This window comes from Drosophila novamexicana, unplaced genomic scaffold (genome assembly GCF_003285875.2).
Source record: "Drosophila novamexicana strain 15010-1031.04,08,12 unplaced genomic scaffold, DnovRS2.1 tig00001340-arrow-arrow-pilon, whole genome shotgun sequence".
In the NCBI taxonomy this organism is placed as follows: domain Eukaryota; kingdom Metazoa; phylum Arthropoda; class Insecta; order Diptera; family Drosophilidae; genus Drosophila; species Drosophila novamexicana.
Genome location: NW_020824850.1, coordinates 36377 through 54845, shown reverse-complemented (window position 1 = coordinate 54845; position 18469 = coordinate 36377). Strand labels below are relative to the sequence as shown.

The following is an 18469-nucleotide window of genomic DNA, read 5'->3' as shown; positions in this document are numbered from 1 at the left end:
CCCAGAGATTCGCATAATGGGCCAACTAAAGACTGGAAAAGAAGAAGCAGACAAAAAATAAGTATGTAAAAATGAAACAAATACATAATAAACAAAACAATGGCGAAGGGCAACGACGGCTGCAAACAAAAGAATGCGCTCGTAAAACCGAGATTTAGGCCGTGCCACATTTGTGACCAAAAATATACAGAGACACAGGCGCAGTCACAGGCACGGCCCAGGAGCAGAGCCTGCTCGCGCAGGAAGTGGCAGGAGCGGATAGCAGCCAGGAGGACGTATCGCATGGACAGGAGCAAAGCGGATGCTGGGAGCGGGTAGTTGCGAGGCTCGGGGTCCTGCTCATTTTATGCGCTAACTGAATCAGCCCGACAACCATTAACTGAGGCCATTTTATTCAATTTTGCTGGATCCCCTCAGCCCAAACCTCCTCCCAAAAAAAAAAAAGAAGAACAAGAAAACAAAACAAAGGACAACGCAAAGCGGAAAACGGAAGTGTGTACGCAGGTTATGCAGCAGTTGAAACTGGAGCTGTGGCTGGACTTGGCTCCTGCTGCTGCTACGTGTGACAATAATAAAAGTTTTTATTGCCAGCGCACACAGCTGCGGCTGCGACTGGGCTGCTGCCTGGACGTAGAGTGGATCTAGAAATTAGCTCCTACGTCTGAGCCAATTTCGTCATATACCTACTCGCTGCGCCACGCCTCGCCCCGCCTCTCTTCGTCTCGTCTCACATAGTGTAATCTCTGTCGTAAATTTTGTCTGACAATGTTTGAAAAATGCCGGAGAGTACGAAAACAAATTCCGACAGTACGTACTCAACTGCGGCGTAGGCTTCTCTTCGGCAGTGGCAAATTATACCAAAGTATCCCATTTTTCATACAAATACAAGTATTCCACTTTGAGAAATTCAACAAATAGATCTATCTATTGCATTTTTTTATTAAAAAAAACATTCATTACAGGTATAACAGTTTTTTAATACATAACAAATTGATGAATTTTAATGTAAAACAGTTCTGTATTACAGTATAACAGTTATGTTTAATGTTACAAGTTGATAAACTTAAATTGATTAGTTTCTTTTGGTTGGATTGTTGTGTGCCTTATTTTTATATTGAGGTAGATCTAAGTTGTATAACAATTTTTCCAAATGTTTACTACTTTTCCAACTTGTATACAATCATATGTCAGCAACAATCAAAAGTGTCCCCTTTCTATAAAGTTTGACAGAGATTTCTTGTCGTGTATTTGGTTTGAATAACAACTGTTATACTGTCATAAAACAGCTTCGAATAAATCTGTTATGCTTTGTGTTGTGTTTGTCTGTAATTTACTGGAATGCCAACTGTTATACTGACTACTGGGAATTTTAGCCCCAACTGTTATATTTTAGATAGTTTTAATATAAGACCTATCTTCCATTAAGTATTTGGATTAAAACTTTATTTAAAATGGGATTCTATGTTGGTTTCACAACGCAATTGTTATATTATTTAGGAAGCGATTCCTAAAGCGTAGCATATAATAAAATGTATACATATGTCCATGTATACGTATGTCCATATATCTTCAATTAATTACATTCAATTTGGACTTAGCAGATCTTGATCAAGTTTATATCCCTCTGCGGCCTGAAGGTACGCGCCGGATAGTTTTTCCAGCGCTTCTTCAGAAATTTCTCAACCAACGGCCACAAGCTGTGGTGAGTTCGTCCTGTGATGGTATGCAAAATGTGTCTCTTCTTGTAAAATCGAATAATCGGATCCATTTGGCCATCGAAGGCGGCCAAACGAGCCTGCACAACGTGCGGTTTGTCGTCGGGTCGCCGTTCCAAGGGCTCGCCCGTGATGTCGTCGCGCCCGGGCACGAGCGGCGCCTTGTCCACCTCATTGTATACGCGGCCAGAGGGTACATGTATTCGGCGATGCTTGAGCATGTCCAATATGGCTTCCACAGGTATATCCAGATTGATGACCATATCCAGCTTCACAAGACCCTCCAAGTGTTGAGCCTGTGACAGAGTGCGCGGATATCCGTCGAGTATAAAGTTCCGATTGTTCGCGTTGTACACGGCCGTCGTAATTATGCCGGCCAACAAATGGTCGGGCACCAGATGGCCGTGGCTAATCAGCTCAGATGCCGTCTTGCCCAGTGCTGTGCGATGCTGTATATGCTTGCGCAATATATCGCCCGCAGAGATGTGTACAGCGCCATAAGTTTGCACAATCTTGTCGGAAACGTAGCCCTTGCCGCTGCCCGGCGGACCCATGATGAGCGCACGGAATCCACGCACTTTTTGCAAGCAACGAAAGTTAATAAACATTATTTCTAGCAATACGCATACTAATTTTGAAGGTAAAAGCAAATCTGAATAACTGAGAGAATATACTACAGATATGCTCGACTGTTCGCCCCTTAAAAGGGTACTTGATCTTAGATTTGATTTAAAGATTATATATTTACAATTTGAACTAATAACCTTGGTTCGAACCTAATTTATATGAAATTGATTTCTTAGAAAAATATGAATACTATCAGGTTAATCTTCGACTGTTCCTTAGTAAGAATTTCGGGCGCAAGCCAGTTCGATTCCTAATTGAGTTCAGTTTTATCTAGCGCCCTCTTTTTTTTGTCAGTGTAAGCAGCATACTTTTTGTGGCTATTTGGAAATAGTTGAAGTGAAGCATTACAAATAGTTGCAATAGTTCGCAAGCAAAAGAAAAGAAAAATATATAAAAAAAATTGGACGGAAAACGGCGCAAAACTTGACGACGCGAACAAATGATGGAAATTTGAGCGCAATAATTTTTGTGGCCAGGGCCGAAGTCGTCTGTCCGTGTGTCCGTCTGTCCGTGTTTGGGGTCCTCAAGTGGCCTACGTGTGTCACATGCACAATGGACCAGCCCCCATATTTGGAGCACAACGCTTACGAGCCCGCCCCGCCCCCATTGCCGTCCCATTAGATATCGTCTTTGTTTTTGAAAAATTGTCTACTTCATTTGGGCCTCTCTGCAACGAGAATGGCCATGAAATATAACAGTACTCATTATGTTGGGATTACGATGCAATCAACGCAGAAAAAAGTGTCAGTCAAATAAATCACTCGCCAAACATGAGGAATGGGCGTCGCTCACAGCCCAGAGGCAGCCTCCGCACCCCCAGCTGCCAGCTACCAGTTCCCAGCTCCCAGTTCCCAGTTCCCGTCTCCAGCTTCAGTTCCCCGTGCACGCAATGCGACTTGACAGAAGCACGCAAAATATATTTTTGGGCCTCTGCAGGCTGGCAATGTCAACGCCAAGAGTTCCAACCGTTTGTCTGTCTTTCTTTTGCTGTGCGTGTGTGTGAGTGGGTGTGTGTGTGTGTGTGTGTGCGGGAGCATAGTTGAAGCTGACAGCAAGCACGACATTGGAATCGGAGAAGGCGTCAACTGAAGGCTGAGGCTGTCAGTCTACATCGTGCGCCAGGATAAATGGCGTTCTTCTTGCTCTTGTTCTTGTTGCTGCTGTTGCTCCCACTTTCGGGGGATGGTAACAAAGTAACGAATTTTTTAAATTATGCACTCGCTAGCCTGAAATACGGAGAAGCTGTTTTTTAAGTAACGTTAGCGAGCGGCAAATTGTGCCTGTCCAGGGCCAGGCCAATCAGTGCTAAGTAACTCATTAATTATTTTCAAGTGAAAATTGATTGAAAACACGCAAAAATAAAGAAAAAGAATTGTATTGTGCAGCTGGAATTTTTGTCTGTGCTAAAACCAGTTGAGAATTTTAAGCGCTGGCTGTGAAATAAATGGAAGAAATCGCTTAAATACTTCGAAATCTTGTTAATTTATAAATATTATGTGAAAAATATTTAAGAAAAATATAATTTATACAGATTTTCTTAACTTGTCCAAACAAATCAACTTAAAATATTTATAAGAGAATATTTAACTTTAAGTCTATTTTGAAAATACGCCTAGCGATGCTTTATTTCTATCTTGCTTATTTAGATTTATTTGACATATATCAGAATGTTCTCATTTTAGTATAATTTACTATACTTACTTGACATTCTTTCGAAAGTTCTCGTTCTAGTCTAATTTATCATACAAAAAGAGTTGTCAGGCGTACATCTAAATGTATATTTTATTTTCTTGGATAAACGCTTACCGAAACCATTTCTTAATTATTTTCAAATCAAAACTTAAAACTCAGCTTTGAACTTCGCTACTGCTGGGACATGGACTTTTAGTTGTAGTTGTAGTTGTAGTTGGACTTGGACTTTGTGCTCTTCGGCTCTCAGTTTCAGTTGCAAGTTGGCCCTTTGATAATCATCTTGGAGTCGTGCAAAACTTCATTTCAAACAATTCAGCGCGGCGGGCGAACAACAATGGCGCAACAAATGAGCAGGCGATTTGCTCCTGCGGCGACTATTTCAGCTGCCACTCCCTGCTCCCCGCTCGCCGCCGCCCTCGTCCTGGCTGAATAGGTAGTAGTACCAGCAGCTTATCTCAGTTTCATTACAGTTATTGTCGTTGTCATCAGCTCTGCTCTGCTCCATGTGCCACAATGTTGGCTACAACTGGGCAGAAGAGAATAAAACTTCAAGTTCCTGCTAACCCTGCGGGCAGCTGTGACCCGCCCCTCCTCCCCCCACTCTCCAGCACCCATTCTTTTCACTGCTGCTTACTTCTTAGCTGCAATTTCGCATACACACAACAGCAGCAACAGCAACAACAACAACAACAACAACAAGCGCAGCAACACTTCCGTTAGCTGCTTGAAATAAAAACTTAATTCTGTGGGGAGCAGGGGAATGCGTGGGGGCATGCGGCTCCGGCAAGCAATTCTAAGCACCGCAACAAAAGCTGAGCACAACATCAACATCTAAATGCAGTGCCATAGAAAAATGCAAAGAGAAAACGAAGAAGAAGAAAAAGAAAGTGTGGGGAGGGAAAAACGCAGTTTCCGTGCGCCGAACAAGCAAAAACAAAAAGCAACAACGCCAGAAAAGAGCGTAAAAAGTAAAAATAAAAAAATGAAAAATACTTAAGCGTTGCCAACGTCGATTTGTGCCGCCCACAAGACGCTGGGCGCTGCCACGCCTACTGCTTTTGCTGCTGTTGCTGCTTGTGTTTGTCGGTGGGCGTGGCAATGCCAGCTTCACACTTGAACACGTAGCAGCCCGCGGCGTTGGCTCAAGCCAAGCAAGCGGACCCTGTCCCATACCCCTTCCTCGCCTGCCACGCTTAAAAGTATGCTACAAGTTTTTGCATTTGCTTAAAAGCATCGCCTGGGACGCATTCGAACTAATTTTTGGGGCCGTAAATGGCATTTGCCACATCAAATTTATATTTGGCAAAAATTCGCTTATTTTATTTGATTTCAATTCTATATTTTGTCCATTTTCCAATTTTAAGAGTTTTGCTGCGTATTTTAAGCGCTTGCATAAATTGATTTATATGCAGCCCAGAAATGTGGGCAGCAGCTGCTGTCGTCCCTCTCTCTCTCTCTGTCTCTCTCTCTCTCTCTCTCTCCCTTCCGCTCTTTTGCACTCTGCCCAGCTATCTCTATCTGTGGCTGGTTATTTGTCTGCTTTTCGTATGATTTATTAGTTTTCGTTTTAAACATTGCGGTTGACTCAACATGGCCCGTACCCATATGCCAGCTGTATATATTTATAGAGAACTAAAATTGTTTTATGCCTGACTCTGGTTCTGTGTGTGTTCCTGTGTCTGCTAATGCAAATAAGTTAAATAATAAATAAACATAATGAAATATATGCTGAACAATGCATGTATCTTCACATGTTCATCTGTCTGCTCTGTCGCTCCCAACTGTCCAGCTGTCCAAATGTCCAGCTGTCTCTTGGTTAGGCACAAAACCCCGTTTATTTGCAGCGTATACGAAAATTTCTACCAGCGTCAGCGTAGGTGCCATAACAACAACAACAACAACAACAACAACAACAACAACCATAGAAGGGGGCAGCAACAACAACCACCTTGGGTTGGGTCAACAGTTTCGGTAGCTGTTTGGCGGTGACGTTTTTGTATAATTAATTTTTCTTGTTCAGTGGTTTTGTACAATCAACATTCGATGTAAAAACACTGCAAACAAGTGCAACGCATACAAGCGCACTTAAAGTGCACCAACACCAACACACACACACACAACACACACACATAACATAGCACACACATGTATGAGCAAAATGCCACCACAGGACTTAACAGGCACAACTACAGCGATAGACTGAGAGCTTGCCTGGACAGACGTGCTCTTAGTGTGTGTGTGTGCGTTGTGAGTGTGCTGTGGGGCTGCTTGCATATGCATGCGAAAATGTTAAAGCAAATAAGAAAGAGTGTGAAAACGAGCAGCTTGTCATGTAAACAAGTAAACCAATAAGTGCAACTGTGTGTGTGTGTGCGCGAGAGCGAGACAGCGTGCGATGGGTGGCGCGGGAGAGGGGGCAGGTGTGGGCGTCAGTGTGACCAGCCTTTAAAAGTGTCCAGAGCAGCCCCTCAGCTGCTAGTTATTCGAGTAGCACTTCAAGTAAAAATCTCAGACATATATTCAACATTTGATTGCCAACCGGGTGCTGACTATTCCTCTCACATTACTAAGGATTCCATGAGCTGGGCTGCTCATAAATTTCGTTTCCATTATTCATAGTTTACTGAACTGCCTTGGCCAATATTTACGTGTATTCCAATACTAATTTGTAGTTAACTTAACTCTAAGCTTTGCTCTCTCTTGTTGCTTTATACTAAGTATATATTATACTTTAAAAAGATCGCGAAGAAAATAGTTATTCAGTTTCTCGCTGCTGTGAAATTGACGGCCATTTATAAATACTGCGAATGCATTAAAATCTGTTAAGCGACTAATATGTTTAGCAGTGCTAGAGCACTGTATAAATAACATTCTGTTAGGCATCTGTTAAGTGTCATGTAATGCCTCAAAAATCCGAAAAAAATAGGTTAATATTGGAATGCTTTTCAATAAACATAAAATAATATCTACGATTGGAAAGACGAAAACTCAATAGCAATTGAGAAATATTTATTTGAAATAACTTTCTCTGCAAAGCGATTAATATAGTTAGCATTGACTGATCTCTGTATTATTTACATTATGTTATGCATCTGTAAGGCTTATTGTAGCCGCTGACAAAATCTCAGAACCATCAGAACCGTCACAACAGATGTATATATAAAATTTTTAAATAAAAATGCAATGAAAATTGTCTGAATTATATCCCCAACTGCAGCTTAGCTCTTATTGATCCCTAAACGAAAATCTAGCATGTAAACTATTTGCTGCAACTGCCGAGCCTTGCCTTGGCTTGAATTTGTTGCTCTTAAGCCACGTTTTTATTCAAATTTGTTTTGCCTCCAGCCACGTCTTTGCTTATTTGCAACGCCTCCGCCAGCATCATTTGAGCAAATAAAAAATTGTTTAATGAATTACGCGCTTGTGTTTGATTTTATTTTATGTTTATTTTTTCTTTCCCGGTTTTCTTGTTGTTTATACAATTTGTTTACGCAACGCGTGACGCTTAAATGCTAAATAATGCAAATGTAGATGCGACGCGTTGTTTGCCTTTGTATTTTTGTTGTTGGTTTTCTTTCATCCTTTTGCGCCCTTTTTCAAATGCCCTTACTGGCTTAAAGCGTGTTGGCAATTGCAAAGACGGAGCTTTCAAAATCAAACTAATGCCCGGAAATGCCAACTGGCGATGATTTTGGGCCAGATTAGAAGATTATGCAAGTGGCTGGGAATCAACTTGAAAGCTCAATATTATTATTCAACTATTTCTCATTCCTTTGATGCAAACTTGGGGCAATAATTGTAATTTCTTTGTCTTGTTTTCCACAAAAGTTTCTTTTTCTATTTCCACAACACTTGGCCTTTAGAGCATTAAAAGTTCGTCTCTGGGAAATTTGAAGCTTTTGTTTTGCGATTTCGAATTAATTTTCTTACGCAATGAACATGCAGGAAATTAGCATATTTTCTTTTAGTCTTCATTGTGTTTGTGCTCTGATCGATTTGTGGGACTAACGAGTAGACCCAAAATTCCGATCCGGGGGCGGTTTACAATTGGTCAAAGACATTGGCGGGGCCATTTTAAAAGGCATTCCCCCAGGCAAAATGCACACAAGTCCTGGGCGTGGCGAGTGTGAGGCATTTCCTAACTTATGATTCGCGAAAAAATTACATTAGAATTGCAAATTGGCTGGCGGCGTGGTTGGAGGGGCATGGTTAGCGGGGGCCCATACAACATGGCTAAATAAAAGTTGTGTCTTTGCCGCAACAGCAACAGAATTTGATTTGGTGCTGGGGGCGTGAGGGGGCGGGCGGCCTGCAGGTTGTGTGGGCTGGCGAAGCGGCAACAACAACAAACAAACTGAAACATTTATGACAATAACTTCTTAAATGCGTTGTTGCCGCTTGCCGGCAAAAGGAATCTGCTCGAGCCGCCAGCTCCGCAAGGATATGCAGGGGAGAGGTTGCCTGCCGATGCCGATGCTTGGTGGCTGGTGGCTGGTCTACGTCTCCGGGGCTGCCGTTGAATTGAATTACTTTTGCGCCAGTTGAAATTTCAATTGCCCGGACGGACGAACGGGTGGACGGGCGGTGGGGGTGGGCGGGCAGCACAAAAGACGAGAGGCAAACGACAGCGAGCACAAGGACAACGTGGACGACGCACATGTGCAGCCATATGCAATGTTGGCGTTGGCATTGCACTGGCCGGAAACGGAAATGCATGCTGGCATTTTAGCATGCCTCTCCCCTACCCCTAGCCCCTACCACATGCCCACAGCTCGTTGCGGGGCGCAGCTGGGGGGCATACAAATGAGGCGTTGAATAATTGAAGACATAAATTCGCACTTGCACAAAAACTGCCCGTTTTTTTCGCTTTATAGTCTTCACTTCTCTTCTTATTATTATTATTATTATTATTATGCGCTCGTTCTTCGCTGAGTTTTGGGGCAGCGTCCAATGCTTCCGGTCAACCTGCCTCCAAAGGCCCATCTTCTTCTATGTCTCTGCCAGTGTCTCCCGCCCACTCTCTTCTCTCTCTCTCTCTCCCGCGCCCTCTCTATCTGAGCATGTTTAATTCACAATCTTGGGGCGCAGCGGTGCGACCCGCTGCCACCTTTGCACTCAAGTGCGCAGCCAGAGCTGTTCGCCCAATGCCCATTGGCCACGCCCACGCCCAAGCCCAATCCCTGGCCCATCGCCTGCATGCCGACTTGTGACCCTCAGCAGCGGGCTGAACTGAGCTGAGCTGAGCTGAGCAGAGAGTTGCTCGTTTAACTTTCATGAAATTATAATTTGCTTTGTAATTCGAGCATCCTTAGCAGGCCGGCAGGACCTGGGGGTCCACTGCAGACCAGCTGTAGCAGCATCAGCAGCAGCAGCAACAGCAGCAGCAGCCGTAACAAGCATATATAACTACACATTGAAAATATTTTAATTAACGAAAATTGTTCAGCAAGTTGTTTTATATATATGTATATATATATATATACATATATTTATATATACTCGATATATATGCAAGCATATATAGCCGGCCAAGTTTAACCGCCTGGCCGGGGCACAGCCGAAAACCAATCCCATTAGAAATCTCAATTTCAACTCGCAAGTCTGCAGTCCAAGTCCTTACAAAATATTGAGCAGCTGCTTTCGTTTGAATCATAACATGAAGCACACACATATATATAGGCATGTATATATATATATACGCTTTGTGCGATCTCATGTGGAATCGCACTCCGCAAAGTACATATATTTTACTTATGCTCGCAAAGATTAAAAGTTTTTCACTGCCGAGGCATGCAAGTTCTTGCCTAAGCTGTAACATCTTTCTATGGCACTTCATCCAGCCCCCTGCCCGCTCCCCTGCCCCCATCCCTGTCACATACCACCCAACTTCTTATTCTGGGCCGCTTTTTGTGTGCTCTCGTCTTCATTTTTTGTACATAACCCTCTCGAGTTGTTGTTGGCCATGCCGCAAAAGCTGGCCCTTAGATTATGTATGTGCCTGTGTGTGTGTGTGTGTGCGTGTATGTGTGTGTGTGTGTGTGCGTGTGCACAAAAGCCGACCCCAACGGAGCTGAACCTTTTCAAATCCGAAATCGATATTAATTAAATTTTAGTAGCTAGCGCGAATCTGTGCGGACTTTGCGTCTGCCCCCGCAAAGCTTAAAAAACCCACACACAAAAAATAGCCAACAACAACCAAAAAAAATAACAAAAAAAAAGGTGGCAAACTTTGCTGTGGCCATCTCATTAAAAGTGATGACAAGTTGCCGGCTTTACGCAGCGCTTTTCATTATTATAAAATACTTTCCTTGCCAGAACCAAATAAAAGTAGCTATTGCCCATGAACGGAAGCAGCAAACGTAGTTGCAAAATAATGAGCCAATCAGCCAAAGGCAAAACGTTAATACTTAGGCATTATTACCTCGAAGTTACCTTAAAAAGTATTTGCAACTGTAATAATAGCCAAGCCGAGGCTGTTAAGTCTGTAAATTGAGATAGGCAAGTACCCGCAATTCTGAGAATCGCATAGAGGCGTCGCTTGTGTTAAGAAAATGTTGTCAAGTCAACAAAGAAACCAAAAAAAACGTATCTTATTGATACAAAATTATGTAAAATTCCAATTTTCACAAAATGCCTTCAACAAATGGCAAGCAGTATAACATTTTGACAACTTTGAGAATCACATAGAAGCACGCCTAACGTAAGTAAAAAGTTGCCAAGCCTCTTCACGTTTTATAAATCGGCCATTAGACTTCAAGTATAAGCACATTTCAACAAACTTTAAGAACTTGGAGTCTCTGCTCACTTACAGGCATCAAAGGGAATATAATTATTATGATACTTTGACCTCTGGCAGCTATTGTAGACCACACACAAAGAGCATAACTTACTTATAACTATACAAGTAGCTGGGGGCATTCCATATGCTGTGAACGTAGTTATTGTTGTTGTATACAGGCTCTTAAAGCAGCACCAGATTCAATTGAGAACCCAAATCAGTCAACCGCATTAAAAACCCTGCTTCATTTCCGTGACAAGCTATACACGTACACACACCCACACACGCACACACACAAGCTCAGCACAACATTCATATGTAAATATTATTTGCTCTTTGTATGCTGCTGTGACCTTTGCTAAACTAAGGGCAGCTTTGTGTACCGATTGTAGAACCCCCCCCCCCCCCCCTCTCCCTTCTACACCCGCTCTTCCACCACCCTCTGGCTTCCTGCGTGCCATAAAATTTCACTCTTTCTTCCATTAATAGTTGATCTACTAAGCCAAGGGCATAAACTATGCAAAAGCTTTTCCATCATTGCCATTTGCCATTCAGTGCAAGAGCAACCCCCTCCACCCCACTCTCTCTCTCTTGCTGTAGCTGTCTCTGTCTCACTTAATTGCTCAAATCTCCATACACAATTTAATATTCATACTTGCGTTTCATTCGTGCTGCTAATGTTGAGTTTGTCGGATTCATGGCTGGTTTCATGGCAGCAACAACAAATCAAGTTGCGGATTACAAATCGGAATCCTTTTTTAATTGAAATATATTTCATGGTATATGTGCGAGTGTACACATTTGTATGACCCGTGCTGTGGCGCCGTGCTCATTAATGCGCGCGGCTGCTGCCTGGTGAATTGATGCGTTTTTGATTGCGAATTTGTCGCAAACATATCGCTCGAGTGCACCGAGAGACCACTCTCCGACTCTCTTCCCCTCCCTCTCTTTCTACCTCTTTATCTCTCTGGTTGACTCTCTCCAGTGTTATATGCGCATTACTCATACGCCGTGCGGGTTGGTGAAGGCAAAAAGCAACTTAAATTCTACTTACAGCCAAATATGTAATAAATACGAGCTTAAAAAAGTTTATCTATATTTCAACCGCACGCAGTCATGTGCTCTCCTCACATACACACACACACATAGAGTAGCTCTTACTATATATGGCAGATATTTGGCATATAGAGTAGCTACTGCTGCCTGTTTTTTTGCTGTCGCCCCGAAAAGTTTTTGAAAGATGTGCAATCCCCCAATCCGGCACTTAGACAACTCGCACGTCCAGCAACCAAAAAGTTCATTTCGCTGCTTTCTCTCTTCCCCCTCTTTTTTTTTCATTTATCTTGCTCTTTTTTTTCTCATCCAGCCAAAAATAAAAGAAATGTAAGTAAGTGTAGTGTAGTGTGTGGAGTGCAAGTGTACTTACCCAGTGCCAGTGCCACGCCCCTGCCGCCCGCTGCGCTTTCATTAAATGCGTCTATTCAGCGAGTGCAGCTTTTAAATTTGCGAAACCAAACAAATTTCATTTTATTTTTTTTTGTCAATATGCCCAAAAACCAAAGCCGGACGCCGTATAAATTGTCGCAATCAAGCGGCCGCATAAAATGTCTAAAAAAAGTGGAAAAAAGGACCACGGGAAAAACGACAGCAAGATGAATTACTGTAAATTATCCAGTTAAAACTTTTCGTTGAAGGACTTTCCAGCAAAAACCCAAAGGCGGGCGAACGTTCGCTGCTGACGATTTAACGAGACGAAAAGGCAAAAGTTGAACAAAAATCAATTTCGCCACAATTTCACGCTATTTTGCCTGAACATGAATAGGGTATAGCTAGGCATAGATATACCCAGAGATTGCCTTGCATAGAAATGAATTAAAATGCACTCAACATCAATTTGAAGGCCGTGCAAATCTTTAAGGGTAGACCGACAACTTTTTTAAAATATAGGGTACAAATTTATGGAATCAATGCAAATTTTGAATACTTAAGATTGGTGCAAATTTATAAAACACTCAGAAGGCTGCATTTTCCATTCCATAAGGTATATATATTCTTAATCAACATCAATAACCGAGCCGATCTAGCCGTGTCCGTCTGCCTGAATGTAGGTTCTCCTAGTGCCCGCGCAGTCCGAGTTTATTTCCGATAAATTAAAAACTTTTGAAAATATATTTTGATTATTGCATATTGGTAAAAAATTGTTAGGGTATCCCTTACTCGAGAAATTCAAACTAGCGCCTCTTACTTGTTTTTTATTTATTTTTGTTATATTTTTCTAAGTATAATTTTTATTTTTAATGTGTGAAACATTGCTATAATAATATGTATTGCTGTACTTCGTTGGAGAAGCACTTTAATGTTTAATTAATTGTGATTGATTTAAGGTAGGAAATGCTTTTAAAAACACCTGTCAAATCTAGATATATGTATATGCGATTATTTACTTCCTGTTAGCACTTCCGCAGCTGCTGCTGCTGCTGCTGCTCGCTTGTCAATGGCTGCTTTTTGGGTTTTGGGCGCAGCTCACGTTGGACGCGAGTATAAAAATCAGCCGCTGCGGGTTTTACTTTTTTCCTGCTTACCCTGAGCAACATTCATTAATGTCAGGAACAGCAGCAGCAGCGACTCCTTCGTCTAGGACGCAGCCACATTATGTGCCGCAAAACGCATAAAACACACGCACTCTCGCACACCAACACACACACGCGCACGCACACACAGACAAGTGTCTGTCCTTGTCGCCGTCGCAGTCTACCCGCTGTTTTATATAGCGATTACGATAATGAAGCGGCAGCATTTTCAGCGGGCGCAGCATTTTTGTGCACAGAAATGAGCCAAATGAATGGCTGCCACTAGCCGTCACGGGCAGCGGCTGTGGTGAGCGGGAGTGGGCGCGGCAGCGGGGTGATGGGGTGCGGGGGGTGGGATGAAATCTAGCAGCGACGTCTGTCGTTGATGGCTTTTTGAAGTTCTCAGCGCAGGCGGCGCGCTCTGATTGGGCCAAGGAGGGGAGGTGGCTTTTATGACGAATTAATGAATTCAGATTTAAATAAAATTACGCAGCGCCTGCTTGTTAGTGTCCGCTGACTGCTGCCTGGCTGCCACGCCCACTTGTGGGGCATGCACATTTAACGTTTTGCTAATAGAATTAAAGTTTGCGGGCGGCCGCGCCCCCCCCCCCCCCCCCCCCCCCCTTGCCCCCTTCACCCAAATCACATAATGAGCGCCGCCTTCCAGGCTGAGCGTAATTATGACAGGGCGTGGCAGCTGCATTGATAGCGCCCTTTTGCAACTGTTGCCCGCTTAATTAACAACAACAATTGCAATTGCAATTGCAGTTTCAGTTGCGCCTTGCGCACCCCGCCCCAACCCTGCGGCAGGTAATTTTTGTCTCATTTGGCGCGTGCAACCTTCAGCTGATGGTTTTGTACGCGCATTGTTTGTGGCATTGTTGTTGATTGTTAATTGAAAAACAATGTTGTGCCCTCTTGTGTCGACGGCTGCACTTAAAGAGCTGTGAAACGCAACAGCAGCAGCAACAATAACAACAACAACAACAACGATATGTGTGGCACGAGGCAAGTCGCGGCCAGGCAGGCAGTTCGAGTTCGAGGTTCAACTGCGGCTTAATTAATTTTTATAAGGCTGTTGTTATCTCCGTCGCCGTCGTCGTCGCAGCGGCTGCACTTTAATTACAATGCACAGAAGTTGCCTTTAGCCCATTGATTAAACTTAATCAATGGCCATAAACGGAACAAGATCGCGGCCAACAACGTACTGCATGCGGCATGCGGCAGGCAGCTCATTAATGTTCGCTCCCAACTTTGACAGGCAAAGTGCAATTAGCGTCAGGAGCAAAGCGAAAAGTTGTCATATTATGATATTGAATAGCAGCCAGATGAAGGACGACGCGGCCAACCAATAAAGCTATAGACAGTGCATGATAACAGCCTTAACATAATGTCAAAAGGACTCCAGCGGCAAAGAGTAAAAGTGTTTGAGCTGTAATAAAATAGCCCCAAGATTTCATTAATTATTAATATACAGGCAGAACGGAAGGCGAGGCAGGTGGGGCCTGTTAAATGCAGTAGCTCGTGCTCAGGCATGGAAAATTCAGGCGAGGCTTGCATTCAGCCTTTTCATGGCTTTGCAGTATTATGCATATTTTTAATATTATTATTTATCTTAAATATTGTTATTATTATGCGTTCATATTGTGCAGTACAAGCCAATTTTCTTTTTGCTCCAAATTATAAGCTGCCTTTTCGAACTCAATTAGTTAAATAACTCATCTATCTAGAGAGCCTGTCAACTTAGTTATAATAATAGCTTTTGCTACCCAAATTAGTCAGTAAATCCCTCTAATAGATAGACCGAAGAATATACTAAAGCCAAACGATTATAAAACCATTAACGTCTCAACTAAGCCCAACTCTATTTAGCAATAAAAATCTATCAATTAGCATATGATAATAAAGCATAGTAGAGAATGTGGTATAGAGAAAGTTGAAGAAAGACTAACTCTCGGTTAGTTCATCATTGGAAGCAGTTGGCGGCCAACTGCCAAAGTCTGTTCGGTTAGTTAGTTGCATAGTTTGGCCGGTTTGTCAGTCAACTATCATTATAAGTTGCCCTTTTGCCTCATAATGGCCAAAACTTTTCAACTGCTAAGGGTATGTGTGCCAGTGAGTGTGTGCTTGTGAGTTTGCGTGTGTGTGTGTGTGTGCTTTGGCCATTGTTGGCGCTCACTTTTGCAATTAGCAGCAGTTTTGTCTGCTCAGTGCTTTTATGCGGCCATTAATTGAGTTGCGCGCAATGAAAACTTCAAAAAAAAAAAAAAAAATGGAAGCGCAGAACATTTTTCAACTTGTCTAATTTTTGTTGTTCGTCTTCTATTTACAGATCGAGGACGCAATGCTGATGTTTGACAAGCAGACCAATCGGCACAGAGGTGAGCTAACAGATAATAACAATAACAACAATAAACAGTAAACGATAAGCATTAATCGATAATAATAATAATAACAATAACAATAATGCCAGCAATAATACTCGTTATAATAATACCGACTGACTGACACACACACGCACACACATGCTGATGCTCTTACAGCTCCGTTTCCGGGCCTTAACGATGCAGCTGAACGAGCCGAGCCGAGCCGGAAGTGCGAGCATTTTTGCGCACTGCTCTGTCAAAATGCATGACAGATACCGTTACAGATAGCCGGGCACAAACAGCTAATACAGTTTTAAAACGGGGGGGCATTAAAATAGCCGGGCAACAGGATGTCGGAGCGAGATAGATAGCCGGGGAAAGCGACCCGAAAAGATTACCTGGCAATGCAACCGGATATAACCGGGCGCACACACACATACACAGAGACAGACAGACTCAGTGGATGGGCGGGCTGTTGTCCGACAAAGGGCTTAAATCTCCAGCGCACATCCGCTACACGAACTTGTAGCGCACGAGTGCGCCCGTTGCCCCGCTTTTTTGGGCCATATGCTCGCTTGGGGTCAGGCCGGGCCAGGCCAGGCCAGGCACAGGCTCAGGCTCTTCGCTCGCCTGCTGCCAGGAGCTGCCTCCTTGTCGTTGTCAATTTTGCTTATTAAAGTTTTAAATGACGCGCCGAAATTCGCATTGCGCACGAGTCCAATGCCCATTGACATGTGACAGGAGACGCGCACCTGGAGCAGCAGCTACACCTGAGACACGGCACATTAAGATTGATGTGTCCATTTTGCAGCTAAAGCCGCAACAGAGGCCAACTCTGCCACCCACACACACACACACACACACACACTCAACCAGCTAACAATGTCGTTGTCCAAAAGTAATTAGCTGCTCACTCACATACACACACACACACAGTTGGACAGTCGAGCATGCATCAATAGTTGCCTGCACACACACAGGCAGACAGACAGACAGTTGCTGGCCTTGTTAACGTGCTGGCCAGTGCACACTGTCCAACCAAATTACGCACACGGGAATAAGGAAACATGATTTTTGCTTGTATGCGGCCCATAAAAAATTGTTGCATACTTCGGGGCGCCGCCACGCTGAGAGAGAGATAAGCAGCGCGCGACCCACAGAACATTTCGTTTAATTGGACGCTGGAGTACCGAATGCTGCATCATGATGCAGTCATATGAAAAACACAAAAACTCAACCAGCAGCAGTTACAGTAGCATCACCAGTAGCAGCAGCAGCAGCAGTAGCAGTAGCAGTAGCTGGAGTTTCACAAGCAGCCTTTGCAAATGGCAATAAAAGCAAGCAGCGCCCCATTTAAAAATTATGTGTTGCGCTGCAGTTGAAAGATGGGAGACTGAGCGGAAGACTAACAGAGACAGAGAAAGCGAGAAAGGAAGTGGGGAAGAGAGTGAGAGAGACAGCAACTGTTGAGAGATTAATACATGAGAGAAATATATAAAAACTGCAAATTGCCAGCATGCAGATTTATTTGGGTAAATAAAACAGAAGAAACAACACAAGAACAATGCGGCAATGATTTTTATTAATTTTTTAGACTGATTGCCAAGCTCAATTCCCATTTCAAATGAAAACGAAATAAGTAGCCAATTAAATGGAAGCCTTTTGTATTTGCCATGCTCCTAGCAAATGCCCCTTCCAGACATTAATAAGGCTTTGGTAAAAGGCAAACGACTTTTATGAGCCATAACTTTTGGTTATGGAATCGCGTCTAGATTGGCTTTGCATTTAAATCATTTTGTCATATTACAATGAAAACTCTCCCAAAGGACATTCCTCTTAAGCGGACACCTCACCTGGGCAGACTTTTTTTAACAAGTTGATATTAATCATGTCATACCCCTTTTCCCTCCTCTGAAACGGACAAAACTTAACCAACGTTTGCCGTTCAAGAACATAGATTTAAACTGTACAAATAATAACAATAATAATTTGTAGACCATTCCAGACTTTAAGCATAATATAATTTTTGTCAAGCATAATTAATAATTCCTACAAAAAATCGAACTAAGTAAGTTGTTTTAAATTGCAGTAAAAACTCTTCCTAGACTTCAGCTACTCGTAACAGAGCCAAGATCCAGCAAACAATTCTCTGGGCTAACATTTTGGTTATGATTTAGATTGTTTCTCCATTTAAATGTAAAAATACAATTTTTCCTAAGTTTGCTTATCATAAATCATATGCATACACGAATTCCAAGTACTTCCTATAATATAAGCTCTCATAACTTTGCCCAATCTCAATCTTTTATCATGAAGAATAACACTTTAGCCATGTTTTAACCTCTAGAATCCGCCTTTAAATCAAAGAACAACACTTTTGCATATTTATTTTCTAAACTTCAAGCTTTCAAGACTTTGTCAAAACCTAATCGATTTCTATGAGTTATACCATTTTGTCCCTAGCCGAGAAGACTTATACATTTATAACTACTTATAAATTTTATTAATTATTTCTTAGTAGTTCTTAGTTGTTTATAAAATTTGAATTCTAGACTTCATAACTTGGCCAAAACTCAACCGTTTCTCTTAAGATATACCATTTTGATCATGTTTCGATTTAGTATTTAAAATGCATACAGATTTGCATAAGGGTTAGGCAAACGCAGGAATAAATTGACTTATGACAAGTGAAGTGGTGCCATTTGCAATTGTCAGTGGCTT

At 42.6% G+C, this 18469-nt stretch overlaps 1 protein-coding gene and 1 pseudogene across 4 annotated transcripts in view; one reads left to right on the top strand and one right to left on the bottom strand.

The window, feature by feature from the left end:
- Nucleotides 1-18469, top strand: part of LOC115767137 (RNA-binding protein Musashi homolog Rbp6) — a 184488-nt gene that overhangs the window by 156113 nt on the left and 9906 nt on the right. For all 4 annotated transcript variants that reach the window (XM_030711301.1, XM_030711303.1, XM_030711302.1 and 1 more), the window contains one exon: nucleotides 15715-15763. In XM_030711301.1, the coding sequence (XP_030567161.1) occupies nucleotides 15715-15763 (49 nt within the window). The remainder of the gene's footprint in view (nucleotides 1-15714; nucleotides 15764-18469) is intronic.
- Nucleotides 1565-2378, bottom strand: LOC115767138 (annotated as a pseudogene).